This window comes from Diplotaxodon limnothrissa, linkage group LG7 (genome assembly GCF_057381915.1).
Source record: "Diplotaxodon limnothrissa isolate DT_005_m linkage group LG7, D_limnothrissa_male_GT1.1, whole genome shotgun sequence".
In the NCBI taxonomy this organism is placed as follows: Eukaryota; Metazoa; Chordata; class Actinopteri; order Cichliformes; family Cichlidae; genus Diplotaxodon; species Diplotaxodon limnothrissa.
In genome coordinates this window covers 47,762,913-47,785,180 of record NC_140602.1, presented here as the reverse complement: position 1 = coordinate 47,785,180, position 22,268 = coordinate 47,762,913, and the positions used below count along the sequence as shown (strand labels likewise).

General features: G+C 42.1%; 2 protein-coding genes across 2 annotated transcripts; one reads left to right on the top strand and one right to left on the bottom strand.

Moving 5' to 3' along the window:
- Window positions 1-213: 213 nt before the first annotated feature.
- LOC146629044 (uncharacterized) lies at window positions 214-3,674 on the bottom strand. Its single transcript, XM_085358294.1, has 2 exons — window positions 3,437-3,674; window positions 214-2,252 (listed from the first exon to the last, which is right to left on the bottom strand). The coding sequence occupies exons 1-2, from the start codon at window positions 3,633-3,635 to the stop codon at window positions 661-663; spliced, it is 1,791 nt and encodes a 596-aa protein (XP_085214420.1). The 5' UTR covers window positions 3,636-3,674; the 3' UTR covers window positions 214-660.
- A 3,948-nt stretch (window positions 3,675-7,622) lies between these two features.
- On the top strand, window positions 7,623-17,742 carry LOC146629043 (uncharacterized). The gene is made up of 15 exons (XM_085358293.1): window positions 7,623-8,117; window positions 8,471-8,543; window positions 8,652-8,982; window positions 10,573-11,502; window positions 12,645-12,725; window positions 12,826-12,938; window positions 13,038-13,096; window positions 13,176-13,265; window positions 13,357-13,400; window positions 13,482-13,648; window positions 15,312-15,382; window positions 15,500-15,645; window positions 15,743-15,887; window positions 17,245-17,382; window positions 17,455-17,742. The coding sequence occupies exons 1-15, from the start codon at window positions 7,623-7,625 to the stop codon at window positions 17,740-17,742; spliced, it is 3,171 nt and encodes a 1,056-aa protein (XP_085214419.1).
- Window positions 17,743-22,268: the final 4,526 nt, after the last annotated feature.

Sequence of the window (22,268 nt, the reverse complement as noted above, 5' to 3'; positions counted from 1 at the left end):
CTGGTAAATGGTCACTTATATCATTGATTAACAGCCCACTTTTTATCTTTCCTTCTATTATATTTGTAAATATATTATCTAATAGAGTTGCACAATGAGATGTTATTCTGGTCGGTCTTGTTATCAGTGGAAATAAACCTATGCTGTACATGGAATCAATAAATTCTTCTGTACTCTTATTATGAGTTTTTAATTATGATAAACCAAGTGATGGAGTCGTGACCAGCGCCCTTGCAACCCTGAACTGGATTTTGTTTTTTCAATAGATGGAGAATTTATGAGACACTAGCAGTACAGCATTTACATTAGGAGTTTGTGCTTAGTGGCTCTAGACGACTTTGGCACCTGAAGTCACAACTGGCTCTGTTGCTTATGTAAATGCAAGTTTTTTTTCTGCTTTCTGATCAAGTTAGAAATCCGCCACTTACTCAGCGTCTTGTCTCACATCCTTTCACTGGAATTCCCCCTAAGCTGAGATATAAAAGGTGACAGCTCATGCACCTCATTTACATGTAGTACACTCAAACTCCGTCTGCAGAAGTAGGCAGCTAGATGTGCTTAAAAAGCCCTAAAAAAGCTTGTAAGTGTACCATTATCGCATTGACTACAGTCACATACAGCACTCATTGTCAGTTTTTAAATGACTCACCTCCTACAGTTTTAATTTCTAAGAGTGTCTGAAAGCATCTCTGAGGCTGCGGGTCGGTCCGAGTTCCTTTCAGCCCGACACGTGTCTCCTTCACTCTGAGCCTCCTGCTCTTTTGTTACGTGCATCTTCAGGTGCTTCTTCAGGGAGGACTGGTCAGTGTAGGTCTTCCCGCACTGACTACAGAGGAAGATCTTCTCCTTGGTGTGGACTAGCTCATGTCTCTTCAGGTGACCGGACCTGCTAAAGTTCTTGCTACAGTATGAGCAGCTGTACTCCTTCTCGCCCGTGTGAGTCCTCTGGTGCAATTTAAGGCTGCTGGCCACTGTAAACTTCTTGCCGCACTCGTTGCAGCTGTACGGTCTTTCCCCCGTGTGCATCCGCATGTGGATGGTGAGGTGGCCCGCCTGGCTGAAGGTCTTCTTGCACAGCTCGCAGCTGTACGGCCTCTCTCCAGTGTGGATCCTGTAATGTGTTTTCAGGTCACCCAGGCCATTGAACCTCTTACCACACTGGGCGCAGCAATACGGCTTCTCACCGGTGTGGATCCGCTCATGGATGCGCAGGTTTCCCGCGTTGCTGAATGTTTTGCCACACTCCTGGCAGCCGTATGGCCTCTCCCCGGTGTGGGTCCGCAGGTGGACTTTCAGCTGGTTGTGTTCGTTGAAGCGTTTCCCGCAATGCGAACAACAATATGGCTTCTCTCCGGTGTGGCTGCGTTTGTGTATCCGGAGCTGGCTGGGGTGAGCGTAGGTTTTACTGCACAGATTGCAGCTGTAGGGTCTTTCTCCCGTGTGAGTGCGCTTGTGGGCTTTGAGGAGGTCGGCCCGGCTGAAGCATTTTCCGCAGTAGCTGCAGCTGTGAGCCTTCTCGCCGCTGTGGGTCTTGATGTGAATGTTGAGCGAGGTCGCTCGACTAAACGTTTTGGGACAGGTGGGACAACGCAAAAAGTTGTCACAAACTTCTAAAAACTCCTCTACAGGAACAGCAGGTAAATCGTCTCCTTTAGGGGTCACTGCTTCTGGCTCAGACACATGCCTCGTCCCCACCGCTGAATCCCCCTCTGCTTCTGGGTAATTTTTTGACGCATACTTCAGTTCATGCTGGTGGAAACTGTCCCCATTCTGCTCCTCTTCCTCAGTCTTTATGAACTGACCGTCCTGCATGTATTGATCTGAAACAATGGTGACTTTAACATCGCCTTCATCACCACCGTACTCATGCCTGGGCCCCGGGGATGGCTGCTGATGTGCGTATTCATCACGACTGTCACACCTGACCTCTGTGCTCTCATTTTTTATTGGCTTCATTGTCATATTCAGAAGCACTGACGCCTGAGAGAGATCAATAGCCTGGCTTTCATCCATATCTGACTTTATGGATATCCCAGTTTCCATACCTGTTGAGTTCACACACAGATGCTGTACTGTGTGGTTAGTCTGCAGAAAAAGGGTTGAAGGTGGCAACTCCCCCCTCATCTTTTCTTTGCTCTTCCTCTTGACGCTCTTCTTGTCACTGCTGCATATGGACACCTTGAACATACCATTGGGATGACTCCCCCATTCTGCAGCTGAGAAGTTTTCAGTGGCCTCTTCTTCATGTAGATCTGTGAATTTCAAGCAAAATAATGAGCAAAGCAGCAGCTTTTAACACAGCTAAATGTATGAATAGTATACATTAGTAAGTAGAACTGACCTAACCCCACTGACTGCATGTCTCTGGACTGTGGGAGAACATCAAACTGCACACTGAAAAGCCCCGGCCAGATGGTCGATTTGAACTCAGGACCTTGCTGTGAGGCAACAGTACTTTCTTGCTATGTTTGCACATGTTTCAATAAATCCCTGCATCTACTTTCAATTTTTTCTGGCAAAAAATATAAATAAATGATAGGTTGCTCAAGACGTTTCCATTGTACTGTATTTTTTGCTGGTTCTATACTAATTAGCATCCATACTATACACAGTATTACTACTACATATTACAGTAGACATAATTGTCCTTTACAGCGTTGGCTATAAATGCATTGTGCGGTGAATTTGCGCATCAAAAATCTATTTTATGCACAAATATATAAATCCAACTGCTTAAACTATTGTTTGTTTGTTTGTTTATTTTATAATTATGGTCATTTTATTTGGGGGAAGGCCTAAACCTCTTAGCACAAAATCTGCTTTTTACCTCATAAACATTTTGGCACTGAAACTAATTGCTGTGTTCTTTACTGATAAATAATTGGACAGTTTTGCCAATTATTCAGTCATTCTTTTGGCAACAAACAGTTGAAATAAGTTAAGTTTAATATTCATAATTGATAGAGGATTCAGTTTTCTTCTCATATTTTATTTTCTTCTTCCGGCTGCTCCCTGTAGGTGTCACCACAGTTGAACATCTGCTTCCTCTCTGTCCCTAGCATTCTCCTCTGTCACACCAACCCTCTGCCATGTCCTCCTTCACTACATCTACGATTCTCCTTTGAGGTCTTCCTCTTTTCCTCCTGCCTGGTAGCCCCAGCTCTTCATCATCCTTTGTCCAGTATATCCACTATCCCTCATCAAACCATCTCAACCTCACTTGTCTAACTTTGTCTCCAAACTAAACCTGAGCTTCCAGTCAAAGAAGTAAAGTAATCAGCTGAAGTTGTAGCTGTAAAACATGCACAGCTCCATTATTTGCATGTAAATGTTCATGGGTATAGTGTCACGTGGTTCCCTTGTACATAAGTCTATCTGATGATGGTCCAGGGCATGCTTTAACTAACATGTCATGAGCGACAGCAGGTCACCATACCTCCAGGTGCAGACTCTGTGCTTGTCTGTGCAAAAAGCAGCCGCTTCAGGCCCTCGTTTTCAGACTCGATCCTTTGTATTGTGCCCTGGTACTCGGACAGTGTCCGGTCGACTGAGTCCAGGATGTCGCTCACCGTGGCTTTAAAAATCTCATTCAGTGAAGACTCTAGGAACGTTTTTAGATCCACGGTCTTGGCCATTGTAGCCTGAGCGGACACAGCTGCACACACTTCACCAGATGTGTGTTTGCGCAAGGTTGAAAGTCTCTGGGTAAAAGTGGGTGTGTGCGACCCTGCTGCCGTGTGCGGAACAAACAAAGCAGAGACAGCGAGGAGAGGACGATTCTGCTTGTAAGACGACTCCCAGGTTTGTAGCGCCCCTGCTGGTGTGGAGGGCAATTGACTGTTTGTGTTTGTACAATAGTGTTAAAGTTTCTTTAACAGCAACAAACGTACTTGTAGGAGCAGTAATAATCCGCATTACCCCAGCGGCAAGGATGTTCACCTAAAATGTTAGGTAATACTAATATTTTGATACCAAAGACCATCCTGATGCTAATAATGCTAATAAATTTCTAGAGTATAGGTAACAAAGCAGTTCCTGGGATTCATATTTATATGTTAAATATATAAACCAACTTAACGGTATAAAAATGGTAACAGGGAATAAAAGCTTCAGTAAAACATCAGTTATTCGTTAGCAAACTCTTGCTATGAGTTACTGCAGTTAATGTGTTCGCTAACTGCTAACGAAGCTAACAGAGTGCTAATGCTAATAATATTAATGCCATTTAGAGACATTTAGAGATAAAAATTGACATGTTAATATAGCTATCACCGGACATTTTTATGTATATATTTGTAGGGCTTTCAATAAAATTCTTCATCTTTAGTTGCAAATTAAATTGAATGAAACTACCATAGATAGTTGCTCACCTCCCATTTTTTCGTATGTATACAGGAAACAGACTAACGTAAAGAAACATTTTATTTTATGAGCATTTTTCATGACTGACATGGGCAATTTTCACAAATGTAACACATATGTCAAAGTGCAGGCCTGTGCAGTCACAGACAGCTCCTTCATGGTACTGCAGCAAGGTGCCAATAATAACAATTAGATAGTATAGCTAAACATTTACACTTTTCATTCATAAACACAGAATTTGTATACACCCAAATACAGGCTATCCTCTTGCTTGGTACTTGTTGGACTGGCTTCTGTGAAAGTGCTGAGTAGACAACTGCTAAAGGAAACATTACATTTGCAAGTCAGTATCCAGCCAACCTACCAGGAAAACAGTAACAGTGAAGTGTAGCTCTACTGAACAAGAAACATTATAGACATAGAAAACCAATAAATGCAATTTAAGTATAATAAAAGTGCTATAAGGTCGTAAAACAGACAAAGTTGAATGATTTCTCTATTGATACCTTGAAAAGGTCTATAGCTAGGTTACATTGACATTACATTGATTATTGTTGCTCTATGTTTATAATAGATACTTGTGCTTGTGCTAGTTTTAGTTAAACAGGTGTATGATTGGATATGGTGCTATCATTTGTAGGCCATTAACTCTAGAAATTATACACAAACAACACCTGTCTCAACGGTTATTCTCGCTTTGTCACACGCAGTTTTTTGCTGGTTTTACAACTAGTGAGATACAGAGAGGCCAATTTACGTGGTTCCTCACCCCAAGGTTTTTTTTTTTTTTGTAAGATATTTCTTTGCATTTTACACCAGTGAAATAAAAGGCATACGCACAACTCTCTGAGTGATTTGATGCTAAATATAGGATGAATTGATGTGTGAGAGAGGAATGTCTTAAAAAATGTCTTGTATGTGTCAAACAGGCTTTTCTGCTCACAGTTGGCACCAGCAGAAAGAGTAACTGCTAATGAGTCTGGATACCTTCTGGTTTTTCCACATTGTTCCTAGTGGCATCTGAAAGAATGAAGTCGGGCCACTCCCCTTACCTCACTGGTGTCTCTGTGGTTGTGTGTGTATGTGTGTGTGTTTGCATGCATGCCTTTAGGCCAGTGGGGCGGGGGCCAGGCCTCTCAGGTGTCCTTTTAGTTCCTGAGTCATCTGCCAATCACAATGAACCTTTCCTTCCTCCTTGTTGCTGCCATTCAGCAGATCTTTTTCTCCTTTCCCTCCCTTTACTTGCTGTTCAGAGTGAAAAAAACGACGCAGGGAGACGTAACCACGAGTTTGGTCTAGTTAATATGGACAGGAAGCATGATGAAGAAGGTAAGGGAAGATGGTCCAGACTTGGGCTTGTAACCTACACTTAAAGGCTGCTAGGTGGATATGAGACTTGTTTGCTATACACAGCTCTGAGGCTTACTTGCAGGCTTCTCTGTGTCTGCGTGTTGAGTGGCTGTTTCTGTGAGTGCACAGCGATATAAAGCCGGTATAACACAGTGGTTTGCTTTTCTCTCCACAGGACTTAAGAACTCACAAGCTGGCTGATCATATGATGTCGCTTTAAAGAACCCAGAGGGGGTAAGTCACGCTTCACATTTGAAAATATTCCTCCTATAATGAGATTGGTTTTACTTTTATTTCTCTGAATACTATTATTATTATTAAGCCATTTCAAAACTTTTACTTCATTCGATGTGCCTGTGTTCCCTTTTTTCCCTCTAGTATCTTTTTTTCCGTTACCATTTATACTTCTCCTTTAATTTGTGTTAACCATCCCCCTAGCATGTAATTTTGGTGAGTATATTCCCATGCAATCTAAGCAACTTCTCGTGACCACACTCAGCTCAGTCAGAATATGTCTAAATGTTTTGGCTGAAGTCACCAAGTTTTATTCTTGTTCTCTCTTTTATTGTGTCTGAGGAATGTTTCCGCAAAGCTTCACAGCCGTCTGGCTTTCACTGGTAAAGTTTTTATCATCAACAATGCTACCGCATATAATCTGGTGCAAAACTGTTGCTGTATGAAACAAAAGTCTATCAAGGAGAGATTGAAATCAGGACAGCGCCATCGATGTTCAATGTGTGAGGGCTGCCCGTTACTTTTTAATTTTTATACCGTGCATTTTTATTACCGTCTGGAGAAATTAAAAGAAAAAGAAAAGCAACAATTTAAGCATTTTGTTTTCAAACACAATCTGACTCATTTAGAGTTTTCTCTCTTTGTTGCCTCCCATAATGTAGCACTTGCTGCACGCTAACAGGAACTGAGAAGTGAGCACCCACACAGGAAATGTGGTCTATCCCGGATGTTGGTTATCTGACGTGAATAAAATAATGAAGATAGACAGAAACTTTTCAATAAAAAGGCATTTTCCAGAGAGAGAGTGGCATAGATGAAGGTGACATTAAAGTAGTTGAATAATACTGATTATTATTTCCTCCCAAAGTGCAAAGGCAGGTGGTATTTTGGCCTCTGTGTTGACAGGAGAGACATCCATGACACTCTTTTGTTTGTGTCGATAACAAGCATTGTAATTAAAGCAGAGACCCGGCTTTATCCACAAGCCAGGTTCGCAGTGCGATTTGGCGATAAAACGATAAACGCAGAATGCAGACAGTTAAACTGCTCACCAGAAGCAACCCCTCAGCCCCTCCCTAGGCCTCGATTCTCTATCCTCACCATGTACACCTCTGACTCTCTCTTGCTTGGCTGATTTTCTGTGGTCAGGAAGTACAAGCGTGCTTCTGTGACATTTTACTTAAAGCTTGTTGCACTGCATAACTGCAAACACACACCAAGAGTTTGAGATCCTTGCCAAATGAACATGATGGGATAAAAATAAAATTACAGACAAAACTGGATTATGTTGCCATACAAGTGGTGAGTGCAGTTTAACTATAATGATAATCTGTATTTGAATGGCGGCAGTTTCTTTACAACTAAATATAGCAGCGTTTTATGAATGGCTTTTTTGTCTGTCAGCTAATCATCTCCCCCCGGGGGTGTTTCTCCATTTTCTTTTTAATGCGAGATTCAAAGAGCTTTAAAACGTGGTAGTAGTTTGATCTTTTGTGTTTTTTTCCTTTTTTTAAAATTGTTACAGATCTGTGAAAGGCAGCACCCGGAAGGGGGCTCACCTTAAAAAGTTCCTGTCTGTCATTTGGCCAACGAGGACATTTTGCAGCCATACATCTGCAGATTTTACACCTCTCACCACAACCCACAAATACACTGATAACTACTGAGAGGCGCTTATGGAGGAGGACAGCTTGTGCACCTCTCAGACAGTTGCTACAGATTCAGTGCTTCAGCAAGAATCGAGTAACTGTATAGATCATCAGTCCATCAATTGGGAAGAGGAGGCAGCAGCATTGTCGGATCAGGCCAATCTCAGCCCTAAGAAGGGCTGTGATGCCTCTGAGGAGGCGGAACAGTGGGGCCAAATGATGTGGCCAGTGTGTCATGTCAACTGTACCAGCCCCCCACTTTCCTTTGCTACAGTTCAATGGGACATGCCCGATCCCGCTGCAGAGCAGCCTCTGCTCATGACTGACAGCAGCTCAGCCAATGAGCTGGACTTTGAGGATGTCAGCGCTGTGACGAATGAAGGCAGCACTTCCCCATCACTTCACGAGTCTCAAGAGGATGTCAGCGCTGAGCTTTTCAAAGCGGAGAGCAGGGAGGAAGAAGCTGGCCTCGATCCACAACCTCTGAATTCAGAACCTGAGTGGACAGGAAGTGACACTGAGGTAAGGTTTTTTATTTATTTATTTATTTTTAGATAGATAAATAAATAAAGATAGATGGATATAAAGAAGGTGTGTGTGAGGTTGTTAGGTTGTTTAGGATTTTCTTTTTCCTGAGTGAATGTTCACACATTTACCTACAGTTTCCTGTATCGTTAACCCTTTCTTTACTGAGCATAACTCAGCATCTCTGTCTTTGGGTTGCTGTGGCAGGTTGAGCAGAGTTAGGTGGATCAGGGTGGATGTAATGTTAGTCAGATGAGCCTCAGCATGTATCTTCCTGCTCGCAAACCCACGGGCAATCACAAGTTTTTCTCTCGCAACTAATGTTCAGTGGCTCGTCTTGCAATTTTCAGCCATGTGATGCTGCAGATGTGCAAGAGCTGGAGACACGGTGGAAAGAAGACGAGCTGGTAGAGAGTAATAACGGTATGTATCACTCAGAGTTGTTGTTAAACATTCATGGCCTTGATGGCTTGCCTTTCAGTAATATTTTCTATAAGTTAACTGCATGCAGTCGTATTCACACGCTTCTAGTCCCATTGAGAGCAGAATCGGAAGAAGAGGAGGGTCGCTCAGTGACATCACATCCCGCTGAAACTGAGGAACTAATCGATACTGCTCTGGGAACTGGAAGCTCGGATGAATATGTGGACAGCTTTGTAGATTTAAAGCTAGAAGAGGAACAGAAAGACTCCTGTGTTCTGCTGACTGGGCAGGAGGAGTCAGGAGAGTCGGAGGAAAAGCGAACTTCAGCAAATGGTGACAAAACCGAGGAAGAGAACGAGCAGTGGGGCGAGGTAGAAGAAGGGCAGAGTGAGGCAAACGCATCCTGCAGTGAAGAAAGTGTCATTTGTCTGATGAATGTGTGAGTATCATGAGCTTGAAAAAGAGGAACAGGAAGCATGTGCTAACATTAAACCCACTGAGTGAAAAGTGTGAATAAATCATCTGTAAAACGCTGTTGATATTCTATACCGTCGCTTGATTCTGAAACCAAAAAGAACTCGGTATGTTTAACACCGATTGCATGACAGAACATCGTTTAATCATTTCTGACACCAAGTCAGCAATGATTTTTCAAAAAAAGCTTTCTGGGTGAGGTCGACTTATTACAGTAACTAAATAAAACCAAGAAAAATCTTTAAGTCTACAAGATTGAGAACTTGACATTGTTCACAACATGTCAGTAAATTTAAAGGAGATTTGTTCAGCATTTAATGAAAAATGAAAATGAAAAATATGTTTGCAGAATGTCAGCTCAAATATAATTATCACATTATTTTTCTTAACAAGAGTGTGACTGGGTATTAGGTCCATACTGAAAGAACCAGAGACTTAATTTTGCCAGAACATCTTGAAAGTACTAGCAAATGTTGTCTCGTCTCCCGAGAGGAGGATGTTTTCACACCCATACAAAAATTTCTGCTTTCTGACCAAAGTATCAAATTCTTACTGACCTTTTGATAGTCAATTCTGCATTTTATTTAAATTCAGGTAACAAAATCTGCCACAATCATACTCTCAGCTACTCCTGTCTTCCTCAAAGGGGGTCGACAAAGAAGGATCCACGCTAGCTTTTGACCCCATGAGGCTGGGTTTGGGTCTCCTCCCAGTCCCAATTCTACATTGCTCACTCAGAAAATTTAAGTTATTCTGACTGCTGTCCATTCTCAAGAAACAATTTCTCCTAATTTAACCATGTAGTCTAAACTGTATGCAGATTTTCTAAGGAAACGAGTTTGCATAATTTTTTAAAGAAATGTTAATCTAGATATTATGAGGAGGGAGTTGCATAGCAACATAACAGCTCCTATGCAACATAACGATTTCTGTGCAACTGAGTGTGGTGGCGATATATTTTGATATATTTCCTGGTAATTTCTAATAATAGCTCAATACTGCTTTTAATAATAAATGCCACCACTGTTGAATTTTAGGTGATGATTATTAGAATAGTAGGTAGTTAAACTGTAAAAATAGAACAATGATGGCACTGACACCTATCAAATAGTGCTATCACAACTCCAAAAGACCCGAAGATTGTGGTTGGTATGTAATGGTATGTCTTTAACGCCTACGTGCTGTTAGCTAAATATACTTCTTTGACCGAAGACCTCCTACTCCTCATCTGGGTTTTTGTGATATAACACTTAATGGTTACTAATACACAGTTTCTCAGCTGCATTTTGATGTTTCTATGTTGCATTTAAATTATTTTGTCATCTAACACCAAACAAGTTGCGAGCATGATCGCTAAGAGCAGCTTTATTTAAAGTAGTGGTGTTGACAGAAGCCACACAGAGAAACAAGTCAGTAAATATCATGCAGAAGAGGTTGATTGACATCTCTGGCCCTCGCTAACTGCGTATCCTTCCATTGTGTCATGCAAGTTTTGTTTTTTTACTGTATAGTATTTTTTGCAATAACTGCACTGCATATTTCGTGCACTTTTTAGGGAGGTACATCCAGAGCCCCTTCCAACTGATGACACTGGAGTGTCGACAGAGGCAGATAAGCTAGTGGATCTGCCACCCCCAGAGCTTTTGGAGGAAAGCCTGCAGTTCAGCGCTGAAGAGGACCAAGAGATACTGAACCAGTTACATGAAGATCTCACCAGTCGGACAGAAATGTGTGAAGATGTCGAACAGAACGTGGAGCCTGAACAGCCAGAAGCTGTGGACAATGACGAGGGAGCAGCGTTACAGGTTTTAGAAAATGCAGAGAGGATAGAAAACAAACAAGAGCTGGTTGAAAAACTGGAGGATTTAAATTGTTTAGAGCAACAAGACTGTGTTCAAACAGCTTTGCAGGACACAGACGCTTCACTGCAGCTTGAGGTGCAGGACAGAGAGCCCGAGCATCTCGAGGTGACTGAAAACCCAGAGCAGATACCAGTAGAGGGGTCACATGAAACCGAGGAAGACGCTGACCACTTAGAACCACCCCAGCATCTGGAAGAGTCACCAGAGATGGAACTGACAGACCAGGTAATCCAACCTGACGATGCAGAGCAGCCAGAGGAGTCTCCTCAGTTGGAGCAGGCTGTTTGTGTTGAAGCTGAAGACCCTGGAAAGGCAGGGCAGCAAGAAGAGACAGCGCCTTCAGAAGACGATAAGGAACCAGTAAATACAACCGAAACTCAGGAGTTAAATGAGGAGGAAAAACAGGGTGAGACTTCAGATCTAACAGAAGATGTTAGGGGGACTGAGGATGGAGATTTAGAAAGAGTAGTGGCAAACGGAAAGCAGCCCACGTCCCTGGAGACAGCGGTGCCTCTTATGAATGGAGGCGAGGTGGACAGAGAGAAGGCCCGCATCCTCGCTGAAAAGCTGTTCAAGTTGGACGAGATTCAACGTGGAGATGTGGTGAAGCACTTAGACAAAGAGTAAGAGTATATATTTTAATAGATTTGAATCATTTTAGTCTTTTGGTGGTGGCTCCACAGAAGAGCTCCAAGATCCGTATGTTTGCAAATGTGTGCTCAAACACAACAGATTATATCTATGTTAAATTTTATTTTTGTGACACATTTACAGTTTCCAACTTGTGAAACGCTTTAAATTAACTATAACCAGGTTACTTAAATCCATGTTCAAATGCTAAAGAAATCCAGAAGTGGAGACTTCGACAAATCTTCACACCTTTTTAAATGCAAAAGCATCCATTATTATTATGATTATATTATAATTTAAGCGTGCATACGTGTAGTAAATATCTCATAATTTTAATCTACATTGAGTCCTATCTGTTTTTGTGCAGAATACTTTTAAAAATGTAAAAGAAAATTCTGAATTTTGGACTAAATACTAGGACATATGTTTGTGTCTATGCTAGCTACCACCTCTCACCACTGCCAGGTGACAGAAGTAGGCTATGACGCACATATTATATGCTTTTTTTAAGTCAGCATATGGGTTTCACATTTTTTCAGATGTATATATAAATGAAAAAAAAAAGTTAAAAAATGTTACTAATCATCTAGTTTTCTGCCAAAGGCGGTGGGCCACTGCTATATATTGTATATTTTAAATTATTTCATTTATGATCTTAAATCATCATAATTTGCCCAAAAGAGACAACTTTGCGTTGTTTCGAAGGTGCTGATTTACTCTCAGCACCTTAGGGTTAGGTGCTGAGAGCAGGCAAGAGCAGCCAGGGATCGCACACCAACCCTCTGAGTAGCAGATGACCTCCTCTACCTCCTCAGTTGCAGCCACCCCAAACATATGAAACCTTAAGACCTAAAAGGCCCGCCTGAATTAAAACTCACTCTTCCCTCAAATTGAAAAAGCCTCATAACATTGAGTCACTGAAGCTGTTGCGGAGTGGGGTTGGGTAAGGAGGTTTGGGTGTGTTAATGCTTTGCCGTTGTATTGAAGAAGTCAGTATTTTTTCGTAACACCACATCCTTCCCCATGAAATAAAATTACAGATGAATGTGGCAGATAAATAAAGCGGTGACAGTGCTGACGTAGTTTATTTTTTCTTCTTCTCTCTTTTATTTATTTATCAATTGTTTTTATTTAGTAACGACTTCAGCCGCGCTGTCGGAGAGGAATACCTGAAATTCTTTGACTTCACCGGCCAAACTCTGGATCACTCCCTGAGGTAATAAAACAAACAGAAGCTTGGATTGCCTCCACCGACATCTCCTTTTAAAACGGAGAGGTTCAGAGAGCGTCTCCTAGTCATTTTCTTTCTTTCTTAGGTCTTTTCTCAAAGTGGTGGTGCTGATAGGAGAGACGCAGGAGAGAGAGCGCGTGCTGCAGCATTTCTCCTGCCGCTTCCATCAGTGCAACCCTGACTCCTTTTCCTCCTCGGGTGAGCCTGTTGTGTCGTGCTGCGAGATACAGAGATAGGAACTTACATTTAACAGATTCTTGCGTCAACATCACTTTTCTGTTTTTTTAATGTCCTCAGGGGCTGTGTTGGCTCTGACATGTGCCCTGATGCTTCTCAACACTGACTTGCATGGACAGGTAGCAGACATTTGTGGCATTTAGAGCAATCATTGTAAACTTTGTGCTGTAATCAAACATGTGTTGTGTGTGTTGACAGCATGTAGGAAAATCCATGTCGTCTTCTAAGTTTGTGTCAAACCTGGATGGAATGAATGATGGAGTGAACTTCAACAAGGATCTCTTGAAAGTAATACTTTCCTAGATTTTCAGTTTTTCCTTTGGAGAGCTCCTTGAGAAAAGTTCAGTCCTGATTGATGAAGCTTTTTCTCTCTTTGCAGAGTCTTTACAACTCCATAAAGAACGAGCCGCTGGAATGGGCTGTGTAAGTAAAGCGATTGTGCGTTAGTCCTCCTCGATTTTAATGCGTGATCTCACTCGCATATTCTTCCATTTTATGTCAAAGTGATGAGGATGAGCTGAAGAACGTGGTGAATGAAGATCCGGGCGACAATCCACGGCTGCGCTCAAAGGTTAACCCCTTCCTGGACATTCCTCATGACAAAAAGGCTGCCGTCGTCAAAAACGGGTTTCTCCAGAGAAAGCTACACGCTGACATCGATGGCAAACGCAGTGAGTGCGACACAGATACACATCTGAGATTCACGCTGCAGCTTTAGATACACCATCTACACATTACAGCTACAGAAGCTGCTCATGCCACGAAGCTCCCAGTGCACTGTTTCTGTGCACCAGAGGAGGTTTGGAGCTCTGCAGTTATTATGTCAGCAGAGCGTTGCTGACTTTTGCTCACAAAGCGCCTCAGCACACTGTGACTTCACGTGGTCTTCCACTTTGTGGCTAAGTTGCTGTGATGCCTAAATGCTTCCACTTTGCAATAATTCCACTTCCACAACTAGTCATGAAATATCTGTGAGTTAGGGACTTCCTAACAAAGTATTCCTTCCTCAGGATGTTTTCCATGTTTTAGAACAGATAAATAAGGTATGTTTTATCCCATCTGGTCTGAAACTTTGAATTTGAATTTGAAACTGTAGATTTTAAACAATAAAAGTGAAACTGAAAAGACTAAATCTGCTCTGGAAACCAACAAAATCTTAAATTAATTTGAAAATAAACTAAAAATAATCCCCTAAACTTTACTCTTTACTTGCCTCAAACATATAACGCTCTTAAAAAAATGGAAATAAATGTATAGATGTGCGCATGAGTACAGTTATTTTGAATTATCAAGAATATTTTGTAAATCGTTTGACGTTTTATCGTTCCAGTCTGTGCCTCAAAGTTACCGCTTAACCTCGTGAGGCAGAACTCTTACCTGTAACACCTCAAACTGAGAATGAAGCAGATGGTACAGTGGTGTAACGAGATTTTACAGTCACTGGCCACTTTATTGAGTACACAGGTTCAACTGCTCGGTAACACAAAGATCTAACCATCCAGTCGCATAGCAAAAACTCATGTGAATAAGATCACACAATGAAGTTCAAAACAAACATTAGAATGAAATGAGATGAGGTTGGTTGTTCGTGACAGACGGGATCATCTCATATTTCAGAAACTGCTGACCTTCTGGGATTTTCCCCACACAACCACCTCTAGGGTTTACAGTAAATGGGCTGAAAAAAGGAGACAGTAAGCAGCAGTTGATGCCAGAGGTCAGATGTATTGATGCAGCAGCTGAGTGATGCTGTCATGTCAGCGTAAAGCGTAATCTCTGAGGAATGTTTCCAGCAAATTGTTGAATCTGTGCCATGAAGACTTAAAGCAGGTCTGAAAGCAAAAGCAAAGTGAAACTAATAAACTTCCCACGAGGGTTTATTTAACTAAACTGTGATTTAGTGACGCAGTCAGATATTGTTTTGAACGCTTAGCTGTAAAAGGCTAAGCGTTCAAAACAACGCTTAGCCTTCCCTGCCGGGCGGTCGGCACGGACACCTCAGTTTATAAATGCAAGAAGTTGAGAATGAGGCGATGTAGGATTTGAAATTGACACCATAGGTGCATCTACTAAAGATCTCGAAAAACAGTTTTGAATCTCAGTGACCTTGAACAAGATTTTCAGAATGTTTTGAAAATCTTGTGAATGCGATAATTTGAGAAGGAAATCAGCTATGATTTTGAGATTTATACCATATGTGCATCTGAAGGCTGAGGGCTAACGCTGGCAGCCACCAGTATTTCTTTGCAGGAGGAGGTTTGGCGAATTTTAAAGAAGTTAACGTCTCCTTTGCATGAGTTTTGTTACTAAATGCTGGATGCTTCTGTGTGGTAGCACCATGGGGAAAGAGAAGCTGGAAGACTTTTGATGGAGTGCTTAAAGGAATGGTCCTTTACTTACAGAAGGTCAGTAACTCCATTCCTGCTTTGTTAATAGTGTAACAGAGTCTATTATACAGAATATAGCATCATTTCCTGTGTTTTGTGATTGTGCGTTTCTTTATGTTCCTTCTTATGTGTTAGAATGATTATCGAAGGGATCAGCACATTATAGAGGAGGTGGTGAGCGTGCATCACTCTCTGGCTGAACCAGCAGCTGATTACACCAAGAAGCCACACGTCTTCCGTTTGCAGACGGCCGACTGGAGGGTTTTTCTCTTTCAGGCCTCGTAAGTCGCAGCACGTCCAAGCCGAGCATACATATGCGGGTTTGTGCCAAAGAGTCCAACGGCCGGTGTCAGAACAGCCATTTGTTTTTCTTGTCAGGTCCAAAGCGGAGATGAATTCGTGGATCAGCCGCATCAACTTAGTCTCGGCTCTTCACTCGTCGCCTCCGTTCCCCGCTGCCGTCGGCTCCCAGAGGAAGTTCCGCAGACCGATCCTCCCCGCATCGCAGTCGGCTGAGACTCTGGTACACACACACCGAGCTGTCCACTCAGACAAACCACCACTTTGTGTTTGTGTTTTGCTGTGGACATGCTTCATTAACCTTCACGTGACTGAACTTTTTGCTCACTAGAAGTGACAGAGTAGGCCTGTTATATTTTAATTTGTTTTTAATGGCTCTATTTGTGCTTCCTTTAGTCTAGAATAATGTTCTAATGTATTTATTTACGGTTTTCAATCATCTTGAGACAAAATGGAGTTAAAAATAGCAAATTAGGTTTATTTAGATAACCCTTGTCTTTTACTTCTCATAAAACAAGTGTTCCTTCGCTCGATAATATTAGAAAAATGTACATTTTAATGTATTTTGGTGTCTCCCACAGCCAGCATAAACATAAACGCTACAGTGATATCATTTCTTTGTTTCTTAAGTCCTGTTTTGAAGATTAGCCTTTTCTGCGATCTTTGTTTCAAAAAAACAGCTGGTTAGACTGGGAATCCACTGACTCAGTTGTCAGCAAATAAACATACCACAGATAATCCTCCATTTTGAATTTATACAAAATAAACCTCATTTTTTTTGTCATTATGAGCTGAAATGAGAGAGAATTAGACTCATCAGGAAAGAGTTTGACCTCCAGATAGAATGCAGGTTTTAGGCCAGTCCACATGGGTTTTATTTTTTCCAACCTGGGAGCTACGTCCATGTTTTACACCAGCGATGTGTAACTCGTTTTACATCGCCCACTTTGACCTTAAGTGGGGCAGACCAGTGAAAATCCCCTTTTCAGTGTAAAGAAGTTTAACTACACATTGAATCCCTCAGATATTGTCATAGGAGAAAAAAAGAAGTGCAGTTACAAAAATGCTGCTGTAGTAAATGGATGAAAGCTGTCAGCATGACTCTTTGGGCTTAAATTGTAAGAAACAGATGTGTAAAATTACAGAAAAAGGTTCTAGCAGATATGTCTCGATGCATGCTCAATCACCCGGGTAAGGAAATCTGTTCTAGGAACTAATTCATTCGTGACTTCACTAAATGTTTGTTTTGTTTGATATTTTATCAACAGCACAAGTTGTAAAATCTATGAAAATACAGTAAAGTACAGAAGTCTATGCCCTCCTTATAATTTTCCACTGGGCCAGGTTGGCCCCCCAGCCCTATGTTTGACACCCCTACTGTCTGTGGTGGCTGTAAATATTGAAACCATTAGAGGCATTTTATACATTTTGTATTTCAGTAGACGCATAGTGTGTCCAGCTATAGTGTGTCCAGCTATAGTGTGTCCGATAGTGCTTCTCTGCTGTTGTTTCTGTTGGTTCCTCACCAGTGTTTGTGTCACATTTATTTACATGAAGCCTCTCATGTGTTCCCTGTGCAGGAGCATCAGCTTCAGTCTCATGCAAAAATGCTGGAGTCCTTCAAGGTGGACCTCGAAAACCAGCAGCAAAGCACGCTGGACAGCAAAAAGGCCAAAGCCCGGGATATGGAGGAGCACCTGCAGTACCTGCAGCATGAGGTGAGATGGACCCAGGATTTTATATCCATATATGATTATTAATTGAGCCACTCATCAGCCTGTGTCCCACAGATATGTCGCTATGAGACCTACATTCGGGTGCTGGAGGGGTGGAAGAGCGTGAAAAAGACAGGCGACAGCGAGTTAAACGCACCAGACCTGAACTCGTTTGATAAAGCTGTATGCGCTGACTCTCTGGGAGAGGAAGATGATGTGGATGGCATGCTTAAAAAGTCCCACTCAAGCCCTTCTCTGGAATTGGAGGTGGCGCCTGCAGCAGTGGTCAAAGTCAGACGAAACATCTCTGAGAGACGGACGTATCGCAAGCCCATCATTCCCCGATGGAACAAAGAGGTCTGAAAGCTGCTTCGCTCACAGATCACACGACCAGTTTATATCCTTTGAAAGTTTAGATTCATGCACGCCGGAGGTGCGCTGACGTTACTCTTTTTTTAGTTTGTGGAAGCACCGAGCAGAGAACAAAGAAACACCCAAGTCTCATCTAAAAACTGCCTTAGCAACTTATTGATCTTGTGCACTTTTCAATAAAGATAAACCTCAGGTAATCCATAACCTTCAAACTCCCTCAGGACCGAGGGGAGACCCTGACCTAATTTTTTGAGTGACTTAAATTCCTGGACCTAATTTATTTAGTATTGTTTTAATTTTTGAATTTGAATTTTTGTTTTTCGGTACTCAGAATGGCACAGATGTTTTTCACCGTGCTTTGCACCACAAGAGGGTACTGTAGCACAGGATATTGCGCTGTGATATCGCCCTGCCGTCCTGTCTGTTGTGAAGTGGTTTTTCTAAAGAATCCTCATTGCACTTTTGTTTTTCTATACCATATGTATGAAATGTTTATTTTCTCTCTCTGTTACATGTTTTGTTCAAATGAAAGGTTCCTTTTCCACAATAAAATATAACTTACATTTATTATTCAGTATTCTGGAGACACTTTTGGTTTCAGCTCCTGTTATTTATCATCACTTTTTAGCACATTTTCAAGACAACCTTGTTTTTATAGACACAAATGCCGTCACTGATATTAGAATATCTGCCATAAAGCTCACAGATACTTGTGTGGCACTTGTTTTCACAACAAAATGAATCTGAATCGATTTTTGGACTGTAATTTATTTGTTTTGTGCCGTCTTACATATCTTATAATTGTATTTTTGATCCGTTAAAGACTAAAAGTTTAATTGATTTTATTAGTTACCCCTAATACGGTTAAACGTGTGTGTTTGTTGGTTGGATTTCTGGCCAGTGTACTCTGTTAGTTTGACGACAAAATGCACACTGCATCTTAGCTCCTCTATTTTTGTTTTTAACTACAAAACTCGGTCATAATGGACTCATCAGCCATGTTATTGGGCACACATTGTCAGTACCTCGCTGGATCCAGATTCCTCAGAGATTTTGGGCTATAGTAACATGAAAGCGTCACACAGGTGCTGCAGATTTGTCAGCTGCACATCCAGGATGTGAACCTCCCGTTCCACCAGATTCTAAAGGTGCTTTTATGAACTGAGACCTGATGACTGTGGAGGCCATTTGAGTACAGTGAGCTCCTTGTCATGTTTATGAAACCAGTTTGAGATCATTTGAGTTTGAGCTGGGATCAGCATAGTCAACAGCAATAATCAGGTAGGCTGTGGTGTTTAAACAATGCTCAGCTGGTACTAAGTGGTCCAAAGCATGCCTAGAAATTATCCCCCCTCCCCATTATGCTACCATCAGCTGCCTGAACCCATCCATGGTTCAGGCTGCTGGGTCAGTGCTTTCATGTTGTGTACTCCAACCTGCGTCCCTACCATCCAGATATAACAGCAGAAATATAGACTCATCAGACCAGGAATTGGTTTTCCAATAGCCTCAGTTTCCTGTTCTTAGCTGACAGGAGTGGAATCCGCTCTTCTGCAGCTGAAGCCCATCTGCTTCAAGGTTTGGTGTGTTGTGTGTTCAGGTATGCTCTTCTGTATTTTTTACCTTTTACCTTCATCTCAGCTCGAACAGTCTGGCCATTCTACTCTAATCCAGAGTCTCCTGTTTGAACTTCAGCGTGTTGTCTTGATCACATCTGCCCACATAAATTTGTTTCTTGTAAACTTGTTTGGCTGAAGTGTCACCTCAAACAAGGAAAATCTCTGGCTCTCACAGACCTGTAACATCTTCTGTAAGAAGCTTTTCTGTCCCCCACTCGTTACCTGTATGAATGGCACCTGTTTGAACTCATCATCTGTATAAAAGACACCTGTCCACAGCCTCAAACAGTCAGACTCCAAACTCCGCCATGGCCAAGACCAAAGAGCTTTCGAAGGACACCAGGAAAAGTATTGTAGACCTGCACCAGACTGGGAAGAGTGAATCTACAATAGGCAAGCAGCTTGGTGTGAAAAAATCAACTGTGGGAGCAATCATCAGAAAATGGAAGACATACAAGACCACTGATAATCTCCCACGATCTGGAAAAAAAAATGAGCAAGATGAAAACAGACATTGTACAGGAACCGCTTTAGGAAGCTGGAGGGGAAGTGAGTAAACGAGTGGGAAGAACACCTCGATACATTTAATGATCCACCGAGAGCGCCGACAGTCCAAATAACTGCTTGAAAACTGCGAGAATATATGGACGTAATTGTGTTATTTCTGGCTCTCGCTATGATGATCCTCTGCTGGGATCTGAGGCAATAAAGAAAATGATGATTATGATGATCTCATTTCAGCACTTATGTTATTACCTGAGCCAGATGACTACCTGAGTGGGAAGGCCTGCCGCTGTGGAGGAGTGCAAGAAACAGGAATAAAGAGGATTTTTTAGTATTTAAACTGGTGTTTTCCATCTGCTGATATTTACATCGGTTTATTACGATATAGATGCTCGTTGTATATACAGTGGGGCAAAAAAGTATTTAGTCAGCCACCGATTGTGCAAGTTCCCCCACCTAAAATGATGACAGAGGTCAGTAATTTGCACCAGAGGTACACTTCAACTGTGAGAGACAGAATGTGAAAAAAAAATCCATGAATCCACATGGTAGGATTTGTAAAGAATTTATTCGTAAATCAGGGTGGAAAATAAGTATTTGGTCAATAACAAAAATACAACTCAATACTTTGTAACATAACCTTTGTTGGCAATAACAGAGGTCAAACGTTTACTATAGGTCTTTACCAGGTTTGCACACACAGTAGCTGGTATTTTGGCCCATTCCTCCATGCAGATCTTCTCGAGAGCAGTGATGTTTTGGGGCTGTCGCCGAGCAACACGGACTTTCAACTCCCGCCACAGATTTTCTATGGGGTTGAGGTCTGGAGACTGGCTAGGCCACTCCAGGACTTTCAAATGCTTCTTACGGAGCCACTCCTTTGTTGCCCGGGCGGTGTGTTTTGGATCATTGTCATGTTGGAAGACCCAGCCTCGTTTCATCTTCAAAGTTCTCACTGATGGAAGGAGGTTTTGGCTCAAAATCTCACGATACATGGCCCCATTCATTCTGTCCTTAACACGGATCAGTCGTCCTGTCCCCTTGGCAGAAAAACAGCCCCATAGCATGATGTTTCCACCCCCATGCTTCACAGTAGGTGTGGTGTCCTTGGGATGCAACTCAGTATTCTTCTTCCTCCAAACACGACGAGTTGAGTTTATACCAAAAAGTTCTACTTTGGTTTCATCTGACCACATGACATTCTCCCAATCCTCTGCTGTATCATCCATGTGCTCTCTGGCAAACTTCAGACGGGCCTGGACATGCACTGGCTTCAGCAGCGGAACACGTCTGGCACTGCGGGATTTGATTCCCTGCCGTTGTAGTGTGTTACTGATGGTGACCTTTGTTACTTTGGTCCCAGCTCTCTGCAGGTCATTCACCAGGTCCCCCCGTGTGGTTCTGGGATCTTTGCTCACCGTTCTCATGATCATTTTGACCCCACGGGATGAGATCTTGCGTGGAGCCCCAGATCGAGGGAGATTATCAGTGGTCTTGTATGTCTTCCATTTTCTGATGATTGCTCCCACAGTTGATTTTTTCACACCAAGCTGCTTGCCTATTGTAGATTCACTCTTCCCAGTCTGGTGCAGGTCTACAATACTTTTCCTGGTGTCCTTCGAAAGCTCTTTGGTCTTGGCCATGGCGGAGTTTGGAGTCTGACTGTTTGAGGCTGTGGACAGGTGTCTTTTATACAGATGATGAGTTCAAACAGGTGCCATTCATACAGGTAACGAGTGGGGGACAGAAAAGCTTCTTACAGAAGACGTTACAGGTCTGTGAGAGCCAGAGATTTTCCTTGTTTGAGGTGACCAAATACTTATTTTCCACCCTAATTTACGAATAAATTCTTTACAAATCCTACCATGTGAATTCATGGATTTTTTTTTTCACATTCTGTCTCTCACAGTTGAAGTGTACCTCTGGTGCAAATTACTGACCTCTGTCATCATTTTAAGTGGGGGAACTTGCACAATCGGTGGCTGACTAAATACTTTTTTGCCCCACTGTATATCACGTTTTAAACTGTAAACCGTGAACAGTAATTTATGCTGGTCATTTACCTGATCATACCTTCTTCAGACTTTTGGACTCCCTGAAACTGAGGCAAAGAGTTTTCAACTATTGATCAGAGGATGATTAAACCAATAAAATTATTCAAGGTCTGGAAAAAACAAAACCTGACACCCGAAGAAGAAAAAAACCCTCAAAAAGTGAAAAATATAAAGTCTGTCTGTGATGGTTACCCTTAACCCATCTGTGCCAGCAGTGTCAGACAGCAGAGCTCAAGGTGTGTACACGTCGGTTCTTGTCTGTGTGTCTGTGCATATGTGTGTGTGTGTGTGTGTGTGTGTTCCTGTCTAGCTATCTTTGTGAGGACTGAAAATCTGCATT

Excerpts from the sequence above, each read along its gene's own strand:
- LOC146629044 (XM_085358294.1), bottom strand. The coding sequence starts at position 3,635 with ATGGCCAAGACCGTGGATCTAAAAACGTTCCTAGAGTCTTCACTGAAT. Across the intron at positions 2,253-3,436 it reads CACAGAGTCTGCACCTGGAG|ATCTACATGAAGAAGAGGCC; the intron begins GTATGGTGACCT and ends TGAAATTCACAG.
- LOC146629043 (XM_085358293.1), top strand. The coding sequence starts at position 7,623 with ATGGAGGAGGACAGCTTGTGCACCTCTCAGACAGTTGCTACAGATTCA. Across the intron at positions 11,503-12,644 it reads GTGAAGCACTTAGACAAAGA|TAACGACTTCAGCCGCGCTG; the intron begins GTAAGAGTATAT and ends GTTTTTATTTAG. Across the intron at positions 13,649-15,311 it reads TGACATCGATGGCAAACGCA|CACCATGGGGAAAGAGAAGC; the intron begins GTGAGTGCGACA and ends TCTGTGTGGTAG.